Source organism: Trichosurus vulpecula, chromosome 1, assembly GCF_011100635.1.
Source record: "Trichosurus vulpecula isolate mTriVul1 chromosome 1, mTriVul1.pri, whole genome shotgun sequence".
NCBI lineage: Eukaryota > Metazoa > Chordata > Mammalia > Diprotodontia > Phalangeridae > Trichosurus > Trichosurus vulpecula.
In genome coordinates, this window is record NC_050573.1 from 447,608,244 (window position 1) to 447,625,770 (window position 17,527).

The 17,527-nt window shown below is 39.2% G+C and overlaps 1 protein-coding gene and 1 pseudogene across 1 annotated transcript in view; one reads left to right on the forward strand and one right to left on the reverse strand.

Moving 5' to 3' along the window:
• The window catches only part of MSH3 (mutS homolog 3), a 202,550-nt gene that overhangs the window by 163,878 nt on the left and 21,145 nt on the right, over positions 1-17,527 (forward strand). Inside the window, exon 20 of the mRNA XM_036764612.1 lies at positions 12,050-12,207. Within this exon, the coding sequence (XP_036620507.1) occupies positions 12,050-12,207 (158 nt within the window). The remainder of the gene's footprint in view (positions 1-12,049; positions 12,208-17,527) is intronic.
• Positions 975-1,718, reverse strand: LOC118854273 (annotated as a pseudogene).

Sequence of the window (17,527 nt, forward strand, 5' to 3'; positions counted from 1 at the left end):
TATTTTATGTTACTTTGCTGTTACATAGGGTATAACATTTTCACAAGTCTTTTTTGGAACAATAATCAATGATTTAGTAACACACAACAGTGGTCCAAACTTTCTAAGTAACGATCGCCGGACAGACGTGACACCCTCTCACATGTACACAAATCTGCATGGAGAAGTACTAAAAATGTTAGGCTTGAGCTCATGTATTTCCAATGGTTTCCCCTGTTCTAGTGTATTAAGAAATGAACATGCACTTTAATTTGCCAAAAAGCACCATGCTGCTTGTGTTATGTAGTAAAGTGGACACCAGAACTATAAAGGCAGGAGTGTGAGTGAACTTTTATTGAGACAGGGAAATTGTCAAATGAAACAGCAGTAACTGAAGAGTAAGAAAACTTTGTGCTGCCACAGGATTTATTTTACAGTAGGCATACTTCAGTTTGTGATCCCTAATTCTAAAATGCCAAACTTCTATTCATTTGTTCCAGTACTTCTAGATTCCTCCTTCAAAGGAATATATAAGAGCATGTAAAAGTTGTTTGGGGAAAGGAAAACCCTGAAAAATAAGGTGGTAATATGGGGCGGTGGAGGGAAGCTGTGTAAAACACCTGAGTTGTATTTAACTACATTTTCTTATCTTCACTGTAATACAAAACACAGTCACTTGCAGAACTGGTTCAGATTTTTAAATATCAGATACACTTTAGTCCTCTACATAAGTGTTTGGAAGTTACTTATGTTTATATGAAATGAAGCCATTAATACTTTTCTATAGCAGTAACCACAGACCAGGAAGGTCAGGACAAACACAAATCAAGGAATGGAGTTTTCCCAAAGCTGCTATGTGAAAAGACTATAAACGATTGATTTCCATACACATGGATGGGTTCTCTTTGCTATAGGAAATCCAAGTGGAGCTATAAGGAATGGAGACGTGTAAAAAGGTTTCTTGAGAGAAAGGAAGATGACACCTTGTATGAATTTTAATTTTCTGCACCTTCTGCAGAATCACATTCTTCCCCTGCACTGACATCCATAATGTTAGGTTGTCTCTAAGCAACTGTGCGATAAGGATACTGTCTTTGTAGGAGTCAGTGTATCAAGTTCTGCAATAGCCTTATCAAAAGCCATTTCAGCCAATGTGCAGGCAAGCTCTGAGTTATTAAGGATCTCATAGTAAAATACAGAAAAGTTAAGAGCTAGCCCCAGGTGAATTGGATGTGTAGGTTGCATCTCTTTCTTGCTGACGTCAAATGCTTCTTGATAAGCTCCTGGGGAGTTATCTGTTGTTTGTTTTGGGGGTCATTGCCACATGCTACTTCAGAAACGTACCAGAAGTAGTCTGCCTTCATTTTCAGATAGAAGACCGTGCTCTCTGGATTAGTCAAATTGGCTATTAAAAACTTATCCAACAATTCCAGGATGGTGTTGCAAATGAATCTTAGTTCACACTCCACTTTCTCCCAGTAGTCCTTCACCAGCTGCATCTTGTCAGTTGTATCAGTTTTCTGCTCAGTGCTGGAAATGACCCTCCAGGCTGACCTTCACCGCACCCCCTCTCCCCCCACTACATTCTTGAAGCCCACTGAGAGCAGGTTGCAGCTTCTTGTTGGAGAGCTCAGCCCCCTGCTCAATAACTATTCATGCACGTGGCCATGTCATCATAGCGCTTGGCCTGCTCAGCCAGCTTGGCCTTCTGGATCATCTTGGTCTTCTCCATAGTGGACAGGTTTTGAGTGGGAGTGGGGGCAGTGGCAGCAGTGGAAGCAACATGGCCCTGGGGAGAGGGAGAAGCAGCACCCAGGGTGGGGGCAGGAGAGAATCAACCCAGATCAGGAAGAGTCCTCAAAAGCCTTTACCTTCGCCGCCTCTGATCGCCTCTACTTTGATTCACTTTAGGCTTTGGTGAAGGAGCCTCCCTGTCTCACCCTACCCCCAAGCACTGAGAGCCCAATCCCACTTCTGATGCATAAACACATGACCAAGTCACCTGGGTCTTGGTTTCCTCTTCTATATACTAAGGGGTTGGACTAGATGGTCTCTGTTCTAGATCTATGATCTTATGTTCTTCACACAGACATTTTTATAGAGACTGAAATTGAAGAGTTTTTCTACCTGTTTCTTTTTTGAATTTAGTATCTGAAGCAACTGAAAATGTAAGGATTTGCTTCTATTAGGAGGGAAGTTTTTGAAGGCAAGTTTTGGTCCAGTTCTGTGATTTCATAAATACTGGGAAGTTTCATTGAGAAGGCTACATCTACCAATGGAGACTGGAAATTTTTCTGCATCTTAATGCTTGCTAGAGAGCTGGCCTTAGATCCAGTAATGTCTAGACCAGGAGTGGGGAACCTGTGGCCTTGAGGCCACATGTGGCCCTCTAGGTCCTTAAGTGTGGCCCTTTGACTGAATCCAAACTTCACATAACAAATCCTTTTCAAGGCCACAGGTTTCCTACCCCTGAAGATTTAAATCCTACTTCTGGCATATTCTCTCTTTGTCTTCCTGGGTAAGTCATTTAAATTCTTAGTACCTCAGGCAACTCTTGGTGGCAACCACAGAGAAGGTATTAGGGCTTATTTGGAAAGGCAGCATTTTGGTCATCCTTCAGCTTCTAGATTTGGAACATAATCAGTTCTCTCCATGCCCAGAGCCAAGTCCTAGCTGAATTGAGTGTCCCCTGCATATCTCAAATGCGACATACTCAATCAGTTGCCAAGTCTTGTCATTTCTGCCATTACAGGATCTCCTGTATATGTTCCTTTTTCTCTAATTACAGCTTCCACTCTGGTCCAAGTCCTCATCACCTCATGCCGGGGCTTAGTGCAGAGTCTGGCTAACAGTAACCCCTTAATAAATGCTTGTTGACTGACTTTCTGAACACATATTCCTCTCTGGACTAGTCCAACCCACAGTAAACCTGAGGAGTCTCCTTCCATCAGCAGGGGTTTCAGCTGACTGCAAGTCCTTACTGTTCCCAGAGTTCTCATAGAGATGAATTCCAAAGCTTTCCCCCTTGGTGTGTATTTACTCCAAGTAAAATTCAGTCCTGAAATACAGTTGTACCCTGTGCTTAAATCCATGAGCCATTCCATCTGTGGACCCATAAAGCCAGAATTCACCTCGTCCAATCTCCTTGATTTGTAGATGAAGAAAATAAGACTCATAGGTTAATTGCCTTGCTCAAGGTCACATGACTAGTTAGTGGCAGAGCTGAGACTAGAACACCTCAGCCTCTTTTGTTCCTTGTAATTTTTTCTTTGCTTATGTGGATTCTCATCCAGATTTATATTTAAATGAACTAGGATGTTTCTGTAATTCTTCCCTAATTATTTTCTGTATTTAACTTTGTGAAATTAATATAGGACCTCTCACTTTGGAAGGGCTCATTATCTGTCTCTGTTCCTTTAAAGCTGTTTGAGGATATTTATTTTTCTACTTGTTTTTTTCCAGATTGTGAGATCTTATTCTTCATGTGTTTTTAAAAGTGTTTTCTGCGTATTTCAGTATTTTTATTGTTAGCGACCTGGCCGTATTTTGCAGTTGTATTATATACATGAATAGACAGCACTGTTGTCTGTCCGCTTCCAACAATGGGCCCCATCACCTGGAGAGAAGACACAATTACTTACACTGTAATGTTTGTTTTCTGATACATTGGGTTAAAAGATCACCACTGACCCACCTATCTTCCCTACAGAGCTGAGGCTTGTTTTATTTGAAGGGTTTTTTTTTATTATTCTAATGCCTCCTCTCAAATTTCGTATTTTAGAAGGATTGACAGAAAAGCATGTAAGACAACTTCGATATTTAGTGGTCCCTATTTCTCTGATCAAGGACTCTCAATGTTGTAGTTTTTTATTTAACATTAGGCAAAGGTAGTTGAGGTGGTATGTATATTCCTATTATTTTAGCATGTTAAAGGATGAGCGTGACAGGTAGGTACCTTTCAAAAAAGGTGTTAGGACAATCTTCCATCTTCCTTAGTTGACCTTTTGAATCTTTTATTTTTTTACTTCTTCAGTTTCTATGTTTAAGTATATTATAAAAGATTAGAAATTAGCCCTTTTTTTACTTTCAAAAAAAATCAAGCTCTCATGTACCACTAGGTAGAATAATCATATATGCCACCTATCTTTCAAATGATCAGCAATCATAGAATTTTAAGAGTTGGAATGGACCTTAGGGGCCATCCCATTTAACAGCCCATACCCATAAAGCAGTATGAGATGGCAGCCAAGAAAGCTATTCATTCTTATGCTGCATTAAGGGAGATATAGTGTCTACAACTTGAGAGGGATGATAGTCTTGTCGTGATCTTCCCTGCTTATACCCCATCTGGAACATTTTGTTCTGCTCTAGATGCCACATTTTAAAGGGACACTGAGAGTGTCTAGATAAGGGCAACCAAGATGGTGAAGGACCTTTGATTTTTTGCTGTGAGGGTCTGTAAAAGGGATTGGCAGTGTTTAGCATGGTCAAAAGGGAAACTGCCTTAAAATAGACTCAGAAAGGTTTAGAGAATACAAAAGTCCAGTCCAAGAAAACATGGCATTAACAACAATTCAGTAAAGCAAGCCAGCTTTATTGACGGGAGATACTCACAAAATGCAGGGCAGACAGGGAGAATGATAAAAAACAGGTCTACAGGAGGAATGAGGCACCTTCTCCCCCCCAAACCACTAAAGTCTGGTGGGATTTATAGAGTTCTTATCTGGGTCTAGAAGGACCAAGCATTGGGGAAAAGGAGTGAAGAGCATGGACTTAGGGACTGGTGCTGATGCTTTATGCTAGTGCAGGAAGACTTTTGGGAGTTGGCAGCTAGTTGGTATTCAGACTCCACATCAGTGGGAAAAGGGACTTTGGGCCATTACTACTGGTCTTACTCAGAGTAACAAATGGTCTTTTGAGCAGCCCTAGCCTTTCTTGCTGTAGCTGGTTGGGGAAGCTACGGTATTCCTTATAGAGACTTAGCGCAGACAAGGTAGCTGTCTTCAAGTATTTGAAGGGTTGGTATGTAGGAGAAGGATTAGGTTCATTTTGTTTGGTCCTAAAGGGATTAAGAGTAATGAGTAGCATTTGCAAATAGACAAAATTATAGTTGATGTAGGGAAAAACTTCCTAACAACGAGAGCTAACAAAAAGTGAAATTGGATGCTTCAGGAGGTACAATACTTTGTCCTAAGGATCTCAGAGAGACAGGTTCCAGAGCAGCCTCTTGTATCTAAAGATAGAAGGGATTCTGATTCAGGTATGGCTTGGGATGGATGGCCTCTGAGGTTTATTTCAACTTTGAGATTCTGTGATTCTGTAGACTAATGGGCAGGTCTTATTTACCAGTTAAGTTTTTAAAAGTGTGTGTGTGTGTGTGTAACTTGTTGCAGAGAATTAACTTATGTCATGCCAAGTTACTTAGAATCCTTTAAAATAACTTACATTTTCATGATCCTTGTGGACTAGTATATTAAAAAATGGAATACCCAAAGAATGTGTTGGGCCCTTTTAATGTGTCCTAAGACAAGCTGTTAAAGCAGGAACCATGAGAAAACATTTGCCTTTTTTCTTTGCAGTCAGAAAAAGGGATAAAAACGAAACAAAAAAAAAAACTTGCTACAAGTATTTGTAGGAAAAAAATGGGTTTGTACATGGGGCATAATATTATAAACTCAAGACAACTCATAGACAAAAAGGTTAACTCCCATATCTATCACCCATCTCTGCAAAAAGTTTATGTGGAACATCCATTCATTCAAAACCACCATACTCTCTCCCTTGAAGTGTCATTCAGGTTTTTCTAAGATGACCTCCAGACTATGCGTATCTTGGAATGTCCTCAGAAGGCTCTGTCAGTGATTAGATGACAGGATAAAACCCCAGGGTCCATTTACATGGCAGGGGAAAAGAAAATAGGGAAAAGCTATTCAAACTTCATCTCCAAAGAATGTGTTTTAAGGCTGATTGCAATTAAACTTAGGTCAGCAAACATTTATTAAGCATCTCCCATGTGTAAAGACAAAAATAAAACACCTTCTCTGCCTTCATTATACTGAGATTTGGGGAGGGGATGAAGTAATATATATAGAGGTAGGGACTAGACCTTTGATTTCATTTGTATAGGGAACTCTCAGGTAAGGAAATTTCTCTTAAGTGAGTAGGGTGATTTCTGAGCCTTATAGTTGTAGAGAGTTGCCCATGGAGATTAAATGACTGACCCAGAGTCATATAGCCAGTATGTAAGAGGTGGGACCTGGGAACCCAGGTCTTCCTGACTTTGTATCTAGCACTCCATCCTTTATGCCATGTTGCATCTCAGAAGATGTTTACAGATAACTTGTGGAGAGAGGAAGCATTACCAACTGAGGGAATCAGGGGAATCTTCATGGAATGAGTGACACCTGAGGCAAGCCGTGAAAGACGATAAAGAATCTTAGGAAGCTAACATGAAACTGGAAGGCATTGCAAGCATGGGGACAGTTTATGCAGACTCATGGAGGCAAGAGATGGAATGCCAGGAACCGAGAACAGCTTCGAGTCCATTTTGGCTAGAGCATATGGTGTGTGTAAAGAATTGATGGGACATAAAGCTGGAGTGGTAAAAGGAGTCCCACTGTGGATGTCATTAAATCAAAGTCTGAGGCAATAAAGAGCTGCTGAATGTTTTTGACCAGAGGAGCAAAATGGTTAGACCTCTACCCCAGGACAGCTTTAGAAACCAACAGTTTCTGAAGTTGAAGATGAAAATAAAAGTTTACTGAATGAGAGAGAGAGAGAGAGACATACACGCACACACACAGACTTGTGGGGTAGGATATTATCTGTGTGCAGTTCTCTTACCCTTTTTTCTTCCTTTGCCTGTGAGATAAAATTAAAATTCAGAAAACAGCATTTCTATTCATGCATACTGTACACTAGTGCCGTAAATTAATTTTATGTTTACTATTAACATTCTGCCTGAAAAAAAGTTATTTTTATTTTTGGATTTCATTTGCTGTTATTCCTCAGTTTTCCTTGAGCTCTCTTTACTTTTTGACTTTTCCCAGATGTTGCTGAGCTTGGCATTTGAGGTCCCTTCTTTTTTTAAACTGAAAGTCAGTTTACTTAACCTTTTTTGTTTTTTCTTTCTAATGTTATTTTGTGGGAAACTAATATGAAAAGAATTAACTCATTACAATGATCCTTTCCACACTGAAGGAACCGACCACTGAAATGTTTTCTGGTGACATGAACTATGAGTGAGGAATTTGTATTTACCAAGGCCTCCTCTCTTCTTCCAGTCACCCAAATTCACAGCCTAGGTGTCTTCCTCGACTCTTCACACTCTTGAACTCTCCACATCCAGTCTTTTTCCAAGGCCTGTTGATTTTACCTTCTTAACATCTGTTGAATACATCCCTTCTATCCTCTAATACCAACAACCACCCTGGTGCAGGCCCTCAGCACCTTGTCCCTGGATAATTACAATAGCCTGCTGATGGTTCTACCTGCCTCAAGTCTTTCCTCACCCCATTCCATCCTTCTTTCAGTGGTAAAATTGCTCTTCCTAAAGCATGGATACTGTATTACCCCTGCCCACCTCCTCCAGCCCTCCTTGATCAGTAAACTCCAGAGGCAGTGCGGTGGCCCAGTGAATGGAGTGCTGGGCCTGGAATGAGGAAGACTTGAATTCATATCCCACCTCAGACACTACCCGATTGTGTGATTTACAGCAAGTCCCTTAATTTCTGTTTGACTTGGTTTTCTCAACTCTAGAATGGGGATAATAGTAGTGCCTTGCTTCCAGGGTTGTTGTGAGGATCAAATGAAATATATTTATAAAGGACTTAGTGTAATACTTGCCACATAGTAGGTATGATATTATGCTAGCTATCATTATTATTATTGTTACCTGCTAGACCAAATATAAAATCCTCTGGCATTTAAAGCCCTTTTCTAACCTAGCCCCTCCTTTTTTTCTAGCTATCTTCCACCTCACTCACCCTGACATACTCTGCTATCCAGTGGCACTGCCCTCCTTGCTATTCCTCCGTATCCAAGCTCCGTGTACTTTCTTCGGCTGTCCTCGTGCAAGGAATAATCTCTCTCACTCTCTCCCTCTCTCTCTCTCTCTCTCTCTCTCTCTCTCTCTCTCTCTCTCTCTCTCTCTTTCTTCATCTCCATCTTCTGGTTTCCTTCAAATCCCAACTAAAATCATACTTTTACAAGAAGTCCTTCTTGATCTTCCTTAATGCTAGAGCCTCCCTTCTCTTGATTATCTTCAATTTATCCTATGTATATCTCATTTGTACATAGTTGTTTGCATGTTGTCTCCCCCATGAGTTCCTTAGGAGCAGGAATTTGTCTTTTGCCTTTCTTTGTATCCCTAGAGCTTAGCCCAGTGACTGACACGTAGCAGGTGCTTAATAAATGCTTTTTAACTTGACTTACCAGTAAGATGATCAGTTGTGTGCCACACTTTGTGACCCCATTTGGGGTTTCCTTGGCAAAGATACTGGAGTGATTTGCCATTTCCTTCTCCAGCTCATATTACAGGAACTGAGGCAAACAGGGTTAAGTGACTTGCCCAGGGTCACCCAGCTAGTAAGTGTTCGAGGCCAGATTTCAACTCAGGATGATGAGTCTTCCTGACTCCAGACCCAGTTCTCTATCTACTAGGCCACCATCAAGTCATACACAAGGAGTGAACTGTCTGACCTTGTAGAATCATGAGAAGGATTTAAGTATTTTAAAACCCATAGATGACAGGTGTTCTAGGCATTAAGAAGTTTAGCTCAGACTCATTCCCTGCTTTCCTCTTCTCTCCTCACTTGTAGTCCTTTTTTACTGATGGAAAGAAGGGATAATGGGAAGCATAATTGTGGAGCATTTGGAAATTTGATGTGGTGTGTATATTTTTAGCACTCATTGATTTATGAAACGGGAGGGATATAGGCAAAGCTGAGGTAGGTCAGTCTGAGTGTCCATTTTGTCTGGCCCAGGTTTCCTAAAGCAATGATTTTGCTTTTTGTATTGTTCCTTAAATTTTTGCTTAACCTTGCTTATGCTCATTCCAGTCGTCTTGTCTGAATATTAGATCTCTACAGCTCAATGAGCTACATCCTGAGTTGTCACTTTTCCATGTATGGTATTCTCCCTTATGTTATTTCATTTTCTATTAGGTGGTATGCTAGAAAGCCAGAATGCTAGTAACATTTGGCAGGCATTTTTATTTCAATCAGAAGTATTTGTATAAATCCACTTTTGATTATTCATAAAGTTGGGAAACAGGTAGTATACAAATCTTTAATTTTAAAGAAAAGTCATCCCAAATTTTAGCCATTGGTTTAAGCATACTCCTCCACTAACCCTTTTACCACGAGTGTGAAGAAATAAAATTGACAAGAATTTTATTCAATACTCATCCAGCAATACTTTTTTGAGTACCCATTACAGAGGAAACACTGTGGAAGATATAATGATAAGTGAAACATAGTACCTGCTCTCAAGAAGTTTTCTCCTCCCCCTAGCAGTCTTCTTATTCTTCCTACTAAGACAAAGGTGGAAATAGGAGAGTAGGATGGGGATTGAGTTTGATCTAAGTTTCTCAATTCTTTTGATGTCCCCGTAAAGTGGACAGTGTTTTACTCTTTTAGTATAACTTGCTCATAACATGCTCAAGCCCATAGTGTCTTGCTAGCATATCCAAATCCTTTTTCCCTTGGCACATCCACTAGTGTACTGTAACAGCTATGGAGAAGAGTCTGGATAAGTCAAGAATAATCTAGGATGGGTATTTAAAATCTATCACCTTGCTTCTCTCTCAGCCATCCGTAGCCAGCTAAGTTTATCCCTATCCAAGATCTGGGAGATTTTATTTATAAACTCTTGTAATGTTGGCTGGACTATAATTAATGAACTGAGATTAAAGTAGGCAAATGGCTGTGTAATTTTAGTGACTATTCTTATTAATCAGCGTAAAGGCAAAGCAGAGACAGATTAGTGAACGTGTGATAAGGATATGGTGACAGTTACCCAACCTAAGTTATTTCATATTTTTCCCCAGCATTTTGCCTTAACATGAAGATCTCACAAGAGGCAGCATGGCAGTCAATAGAGAGGTATACTCAAAGCCAGGAGGACCTGGGTTCAAATTCTGCTTGTGACACATCCTGGGTGTGTGACCCTGGGCAGATTATTTAACCTCTCCTTGCTCTAGGTGGTGCACTAAGACTGTAAATGGCAGAGAAAGTATTGCATTGGTAGAGGGCGCTTCCTCAGAGTTCCATAGACTAATGAAATTACAGATAAAGTCCCTATCCCCTAAAGTCTTTACCCCCATTAAGGAACTATGTGTGTGGCTAAATCACTTCTCCCCGCTCCCTGCTCCCCCTCTCATTCCCCCTCCCCCAGCCTCTGCATAATGTTCATATAGCCTTTTGGTAATTCATCTTCAAAACAAAGGTACCTCTTGTGAGGGTCTTTCCCTGCAAGGAAACCAGGGGTCTTCCAAACATCATCTCAGACATGGATCTTTAGGCCAGGAGCAAAGGTGGAGAGGAAAATGGAATTTAAGAAACATGCCATATTTTTGTGTACAATAAACTGAGCTCGTGGTGGGAATCACTGACAGATTTGTCTCTGACTTTCATGCTACGGAAGGTTAAAAAAAAAATGGAAGGAAAGAAATTAATCGCCTAGTCCTGAAATTTTTCCTTTGGATTTACCTCTTCCCATAGCGGTGTACCTTCTTTTGCTTAATATTCTCTCCCTCCTGATCTTTGCCTCCTAAATTCCTTGAAATCCTTCAAGTCTCAGCCAAAATCTCAACCTTTCCTGAGCCCTTTTAACGCTAGGGCCTTCCTCCAAGATCATCACCAGTGTATATATATATATCTGTGTGTGTTTTTATACGTCCTCCTGATTCAGCCGGGCCTTGTTTTTGCCTTACTTCATATCCCTAGCACTCAGCAGAGAGTTTAGCACATAGTTAGCGTATAATAAATGTTTTATTGACCTGACTTGACTCTCATTAAACACCGTCGTCCGGTAAGATATCGAAAGGGAGAGTTTGAGAGAAAGCCGGAATGATTCACCGAAAGAGGTGAACCAGAACCGGGAGAACAATTAACACGATGTGTAACAGCAACATGGTAAAGACAGTTTCTAGAAGATTAAAGAGCTCTGACCAGGGCAGTCACCAACCATGATCTTTGAGGGGAATGATGACGATGCACGCTTTTGCCGTTCTGAAAGAGAGAGGTAATAGACTCAGTGCAGAATGAGACATATTTTTGAACTTGACCAATGTGAGAATTTGCTTTACTATATACTTTTGTTACAAGGACTTTGTTTTTCTTTCGGGGTGAAGGAAAGATAAGGGGTTAGAAGACAAATACTTTTAATTTAAAAAATAAAAAGTGAAATAAAATAAAGCTCTCGTTGAAAGTTACCAAATCCTTCTAAATTATCAGTTCAGGATACGCCTCTAGATCCCGCTACATTCACACATAGATAACCAAAGATCTGCAAAGGAATTCCTTTTTCCCAGAGATGCCAGATGACAGAACTCTCTTCCCAGGACCAAAATCTAAGATTCTGATCCCAAAAGAAACATACAGACTTAGAACATAATGGGAGAGAGTAGCCTGGCTATTAGGAGGTATAGGGGCCTCGCTAGGCATTTATTCTTCAAAAGCCCAATTCTTCAGTCTTCTCTGTATGAAGAACCAGGTTCTTTAAAATCAGCCCCCAAAGCTACTTTGTCATCGTTCTTATAGTCAGTGCAGGACCGCTCTTCTTGGATAGGAGAGGGATAGCTTCCCCAACATGGCATCAGGCAAAGGATCTACACTGTGGCTATTCTAAAGTTTCACATGATTCTTCAAGGGAGTAGAGTGGGAGCCCGCTGCAGCCTGTGACAGCTCCAGGTCACCATTGTCTGTTTCCCTCATGACATGATTGCTGATGTGTTTTAAAGTAGAGAGAAGAACTCTTTAGATAATCAATTCAATTTATGGAGTAAATTGTACCTGTTAAATAAGAATGCTTCTGGAATGATATGTTACATTGCTATTAAATTTTCTAGGGGGACTCTGAAAGAGTAATGATAATTACTGGACCGAACATGGGTGGAAAGAGCTCCTACATAAAACAAGTTGCATTGATTACTATCATGGCACAAATCGGTTCCTATGTTCCTGCAGAAGAAGCTACAATTGGGATTGTAGATGGTATTTTCACAAGGTAAAATTATTGGTTCCATTTTAATATATTCTTGAAAATGAATCATATTAAATTTTCTTTTCATTTAAGTATTTAAACTGATATATTTTTCTTAAATGTTTTGGTTCTTGTAAAAATTATTCCATCATGAATTGTAGAGTTGCAGAGTGCGTTAATGCTCATATTTTGCAGCATTTTCATTTTACACATGAGAGAACTAAGGTCCAAAGAGGTAAAAAGACTTGTCTCAGGTAGTTTATTTCATAGTTCATTACCTGCTAGCATGTGTTAGTAGAAATAACACTTCTGACTTGGAGTTAGAAGAACCAGTTTTTGTCTCAGCTCCACCATTTTCTGGTTGTGTCACATAGTAGGCAACTAATTGTGTCTAGTTAACACAACTAGAAAATGATAAAGCTGGGACAGAAACCTTCAAAGTCATTTCACCTCTCTGTGCCTCAGTTTCCTCATGTGTAAATGAGGGAAAGTCTGTAAAAAGAAAAATACTGATTAATATTTATAAGGATGTGTGACAGTGCTTTGCTTCCACAAAGTCCTATATTAATACCAGCTATGACACTGATAACTCTAATTTAATTTTGCTTTTTATTATAATGTATAAATTTAATTGCCATTGATAAAGTATATGTAAACTAGCATAGGAAAATGAGAAAAACATGAATGCAAGGTTAATCTTTTTTTTTATAATTTTAAGACTTGTGTATGGTTTAAAGGCTCGGTTGTAACCCAGCTTAAATTTCATGGAATATGAAGATTATGGGGAAAATAGAATTGTTTTATTGCATTAGCAGCTTGAACCATGGTAACTTTAAATTTCACTTTGTTTAAGAACATCTCTCTGACATATTGTCTCAAAAAGATTCTCCCAGTTCTCTGTTGCATATTTGATTTATAATTCAGGTTCGTATTTACATAATAATTTATCACCTGGGACTTATTCTTCATTTGCTATGTGGTTTTCACTTTCAGAGGACATTAAAATATCACAATTCAAAACTGACTTAATTATCATCTCTATGCAGATGACTCCCGGGTTTCTGTATCCAGCCCTAATATCTCTTCTTAGCTTCTGTCACACATCTCCAGCTGCCTTTTGGACTTTTCATACTGGATGTCCTCCTACAGGCATCTTAAAATCAATGTGTCCAAAGCAGAAGCCATCACCTCATTCCAAAATTTCCCAATTTTGCTTAAGCGTGCTACTTTCCTTCCATTTACCAAAGTTCATAGCTGTGGCATTATACTGGACTCCTCACTCCACACATCCAAATAATTGCCAAATCCTTACCTTTCCACCTCCAAAACATCTTTTGCATCTATCTCCTTCTCTCAACAAATATAACCATCATCCTATTCTAAGATCTCATCAAACTTCACCTATCTGAAAATATAAAGTCAACACAAAAAAAATGTAGGACAACTTTTAAAAAATAAAATACTAAAGGAAAAAAGGTTTTTTTCTGATAACATCATAACATACCTAATCCTTACAATATTACTATTTATTATGGGCCAGCATTGAGTATAAGGAAGGCTTGTCTTAAATACTGTGTGAGTGATTTTAGTTGCTGACATACTAGAAAGACCTTATTATAAGCTAGTTTTTCCAGTAAGGCAGACTCACAAAATAGAACCTGAAAATATCTTGAAAATGAGATTCCTGTGTAATAATTAGAATGTCACAAAATACAAATGCTTCATTGAAAAATAAGATATAGGGTCAGGAATTGCTTTTCTTACCTTCTCAATGGTAGGCTTTGTATCATCAGCTTCAGAGAGTAGTAAAGATTTTCTGAATTTTAGACCAAAGGCTCATAGATTTATAGCTAGAAAAGGATGTTAGATTTCATCTAGCATAACTTCCTCATTTTGGAGATGTCATTACTATAACCTAGAGAGGCAAAGTAATTTGTGCAGTGTCATACAGCTAAGTGAACTACAGGACTGGGATTTGAATTCAGATTTTCCAATTTAAAATCTGCCATATTAGTACCATTTTCATGTTTCCATGGATTCCTTATACTTTTTGGTTCTGCAGTGTGAATGGACAATTTATTAATATTCATAATTATTCTAGTATTTAAAAAAAATAGTACCACTCTTAAGAGTCAGCTAGGTGGTGCAGTGGTTAAGAGTCAGAAAGACCTGAGTTTAAATCCTGTCTCATATACTGACAAGTTGTGTGACCCTGGAAAAGTCACTTAACTTTTGTTTGCCTCAGTTTCCTCTTCTATAAAAATGGGGATAATAATAGCACCTACCTCAGGGTTGTTGTAAAGATCAAATGAAAAGATACTTGTAAAGCACCTTGCCAGCCCTACAGCACTATATAAATGTAATTATTACTATGATAAGATTGTGTGTGTGTGTATGTGTGTGTGTGTGTATGTTTAGTTTCCTTTCCATATGTAATATGTTGAAACATAGCCATTTGTATAATTCCACATCATTGGTTTCCTTTGAGAGGAATCTACCTGTATCCTTAACAAGAAACATGTAACAGTTTTGTAGACCATGTAGTATACTTTGTTTCATATGGGCTTTTACAAGTTTAGCATTTTCCTAGATTTCCCATCTTCATTTTAAATGATGTTTCCATGGAAATGGAAAGGTTGCTACAGTGGTTTTTCCCCTGGTTATATTTGGCAGTTATGTATTATAGCTTTGCTAAATTGATTTTAAATACTGCAGTGTGATCTGACTCTAACACTTATGAAGGGAGGGTTGCTTTAGAAAAAGGAACTTTTTTTTCATTGCAGAGAATAATAATTTTGATACTAGCGAAATATTTCAGTTACTGGTTGAAAGCATGCTACTTATCCTAGTAATTACGTACAATCCATCCCAGGTTAATATAACGAAGTGGTATTGTGTAGTGTACTTAAATTTGCCGTTTCTCATTTCTTACTGTTTCTGCAGACATATATAAAGTATGCATATTGTCCATTCTGACAAATAGCTTTCCTAATTATTTGTCACTTTGTAGTTTTCTTCTCTGCTTAGCCTGTAATTCTTGGCTCCTTTTCTTTCATCTTGCAGCTTTCCCAGAAGTTTGTGTAATTTATCCTTTTCTGGATCAATTTCCCTTTTTCTGGGGAATGCTTTTCATTTTTTGAAGGTGTCAGTGTGTCCTGATGTTGCCATGAGCAGTGGAATGCAACTGGTACAATACCTTTGTTGCTAAACTACATTTAATCAGGAAAATAGAACGTTGCCTTGTGCTGCCACTAAATGTGTATATAATATAGCAGTGCCTTGTGTTTCTTCAAACAGAATCCTTTCTTCCATGCTAACTACAAATTTCACCTGTACTGGCCTCCACTAACCTCGGGACATTCTAGCTGTGAATGACGAGGCTGGGATGACTAGCTTGGCCATAAGCCTGTGAAGAGTTCCCCTTTATTTCACTGGTTGGCTCTATGGAGGATATACATAGAGAGATAAAAGAATCCCTTCCCTCAAGAAGATTATAGTCCAGTTGAGGATATAATTAAAAAGAGTAATAACTGCCACCACTAATGGCTAACGTTCGTAGCATTGTAAGGTTTGCAGAATGCGTTGTGTGTATTATCTCATTTGATCCTCACAACAGCTGTGGGAGATACGTGCTCTTAATCCCCTTTTTACAGATGAGGGAACTGAGAGAAGCAGGTTAAGTGACTTGCCCAGAGTCAAGCATTTAGTCAGTAAACATTTCTTAAGCACCCATTATGTGCCATGCACCGTGGAGAGCCCTAGAGATACAGGTGTGAAAAAGAGGGGGAAGACGACACACGAGGAAGCTGAAAAACAGAGGGAAGGTACCCATTGTGAGAGCATGATAGAGACCAGTCCAAAGGAGAGCAGCTTGTAGGAAGTGAAGAGATGGCTGGCCTGAGGGCTCTCTTTCATTGGAGGCTTTGGGAAGAGTTCTTTGCTCCGCCGTCCTGCCCTCCAGTGGGAGGAGCAGAGAGTACTGATGAGGTGTGAGCACCAAAGCTGATGAGTCTTAGAGGCCGATGAGGTTTCCTAGGGCCATGGTGGAGTCCGGTCCAGAGAAGTGTACCTGGTGGGAATTGGTACACAGCTACTAAGTGACTGGGGTGGGTTTGAATTCAAGGCTTGCTGACTCCCGAGTCCAGCACTCTGTCTTTCTGCCACACGGATAACTTCAAGGTTCTTCAAAAGTCTTGGTACAGTTTTAAACTATCTAAGCTTAACATTGTATTTCCCAACAGATTGTTCATAAATCCTTACTAACCCGAGCGGGAGTTGCTCCTAAGGGTACCAAGCACTCAGCAACTTATTAATGTTATTGTTATTATTTATGGTAAGGTATGCTCATCTTTTTCTTTCTGATCTGGAACTATGATTTTATTGGTGCAGGGAACAAACACCCTGGAAGGAAAGTTCCCTTTATCAAATGTCGATCTAAAACGTAATTTTGAGAGTTGCTTGGGTCACTGGGAATTAAGTGACTTGTCAAGAGTCTCAGAGCCTGTAAATGTCAGAAGAGGGCTTAAAGCCAGGTTTTTCCACCTCCAAGACAGGCTCTTTCTCTACCAAGCCATGTTTCTTTTCTCCACCATCAGCTCTATTTGATACTGCTTTTAGCCTTGTCTCCTCATGTATACTTAGGAAGAACTCTCTCAGTGGTCTGTTTCGTTACCTTATTATTGTTGTCATCCTTAGTTGCAGTGTTTGTTTACTTTCTTGTCTGGGGTAGTTGAGAGGCAGATGATCACTTTGGGTCTGATTTTCTTTCTCGGAATGTTCTGGATACCTCTTTTTTCTTGTATTGTTTTTTGCATTATGGTATTCAGGGTTGTTTGTTTTTATAACTTGTCATGTTCTTTTGGGAAATCTATAATCCTCAAGTTGTTTATACCTATCCTGTCTTAGAGATCAATATGTTTTGCTTATATAGAGATCATGCTTTCTTTTAGTGTTTTTGCTTTTCGCTTCTCTCTTTCCAGATGGTTCTTCACTTCTTTTTTTTTTAATTCTAATCAGTTATTTTCTCTTTTGTTTCTTTGGTAGACTTGCCACCACAGAATTCATGTTTTTCTGTTCTGCCAGTTATTTGTGCCATGCAGGCCATAAATTCTGTTCTCACAATTTTTATTTCTCTTTTAAGAGAAATTCTCTTGATTTTCAATATTCTATTTAAATTATTTTTCCACTTAGCATTTTCTTGCTGTTTGTAACATTTCCCACTCCACCATCCTGAGGAAGGTATCTGACTATACCTCGAACATGTAATCATTATTCCATAGATATTATTGCTAAAACATAGTGACCATGACTTGAATAATGTGGACCATAAGTTAAAGCTAGTCTT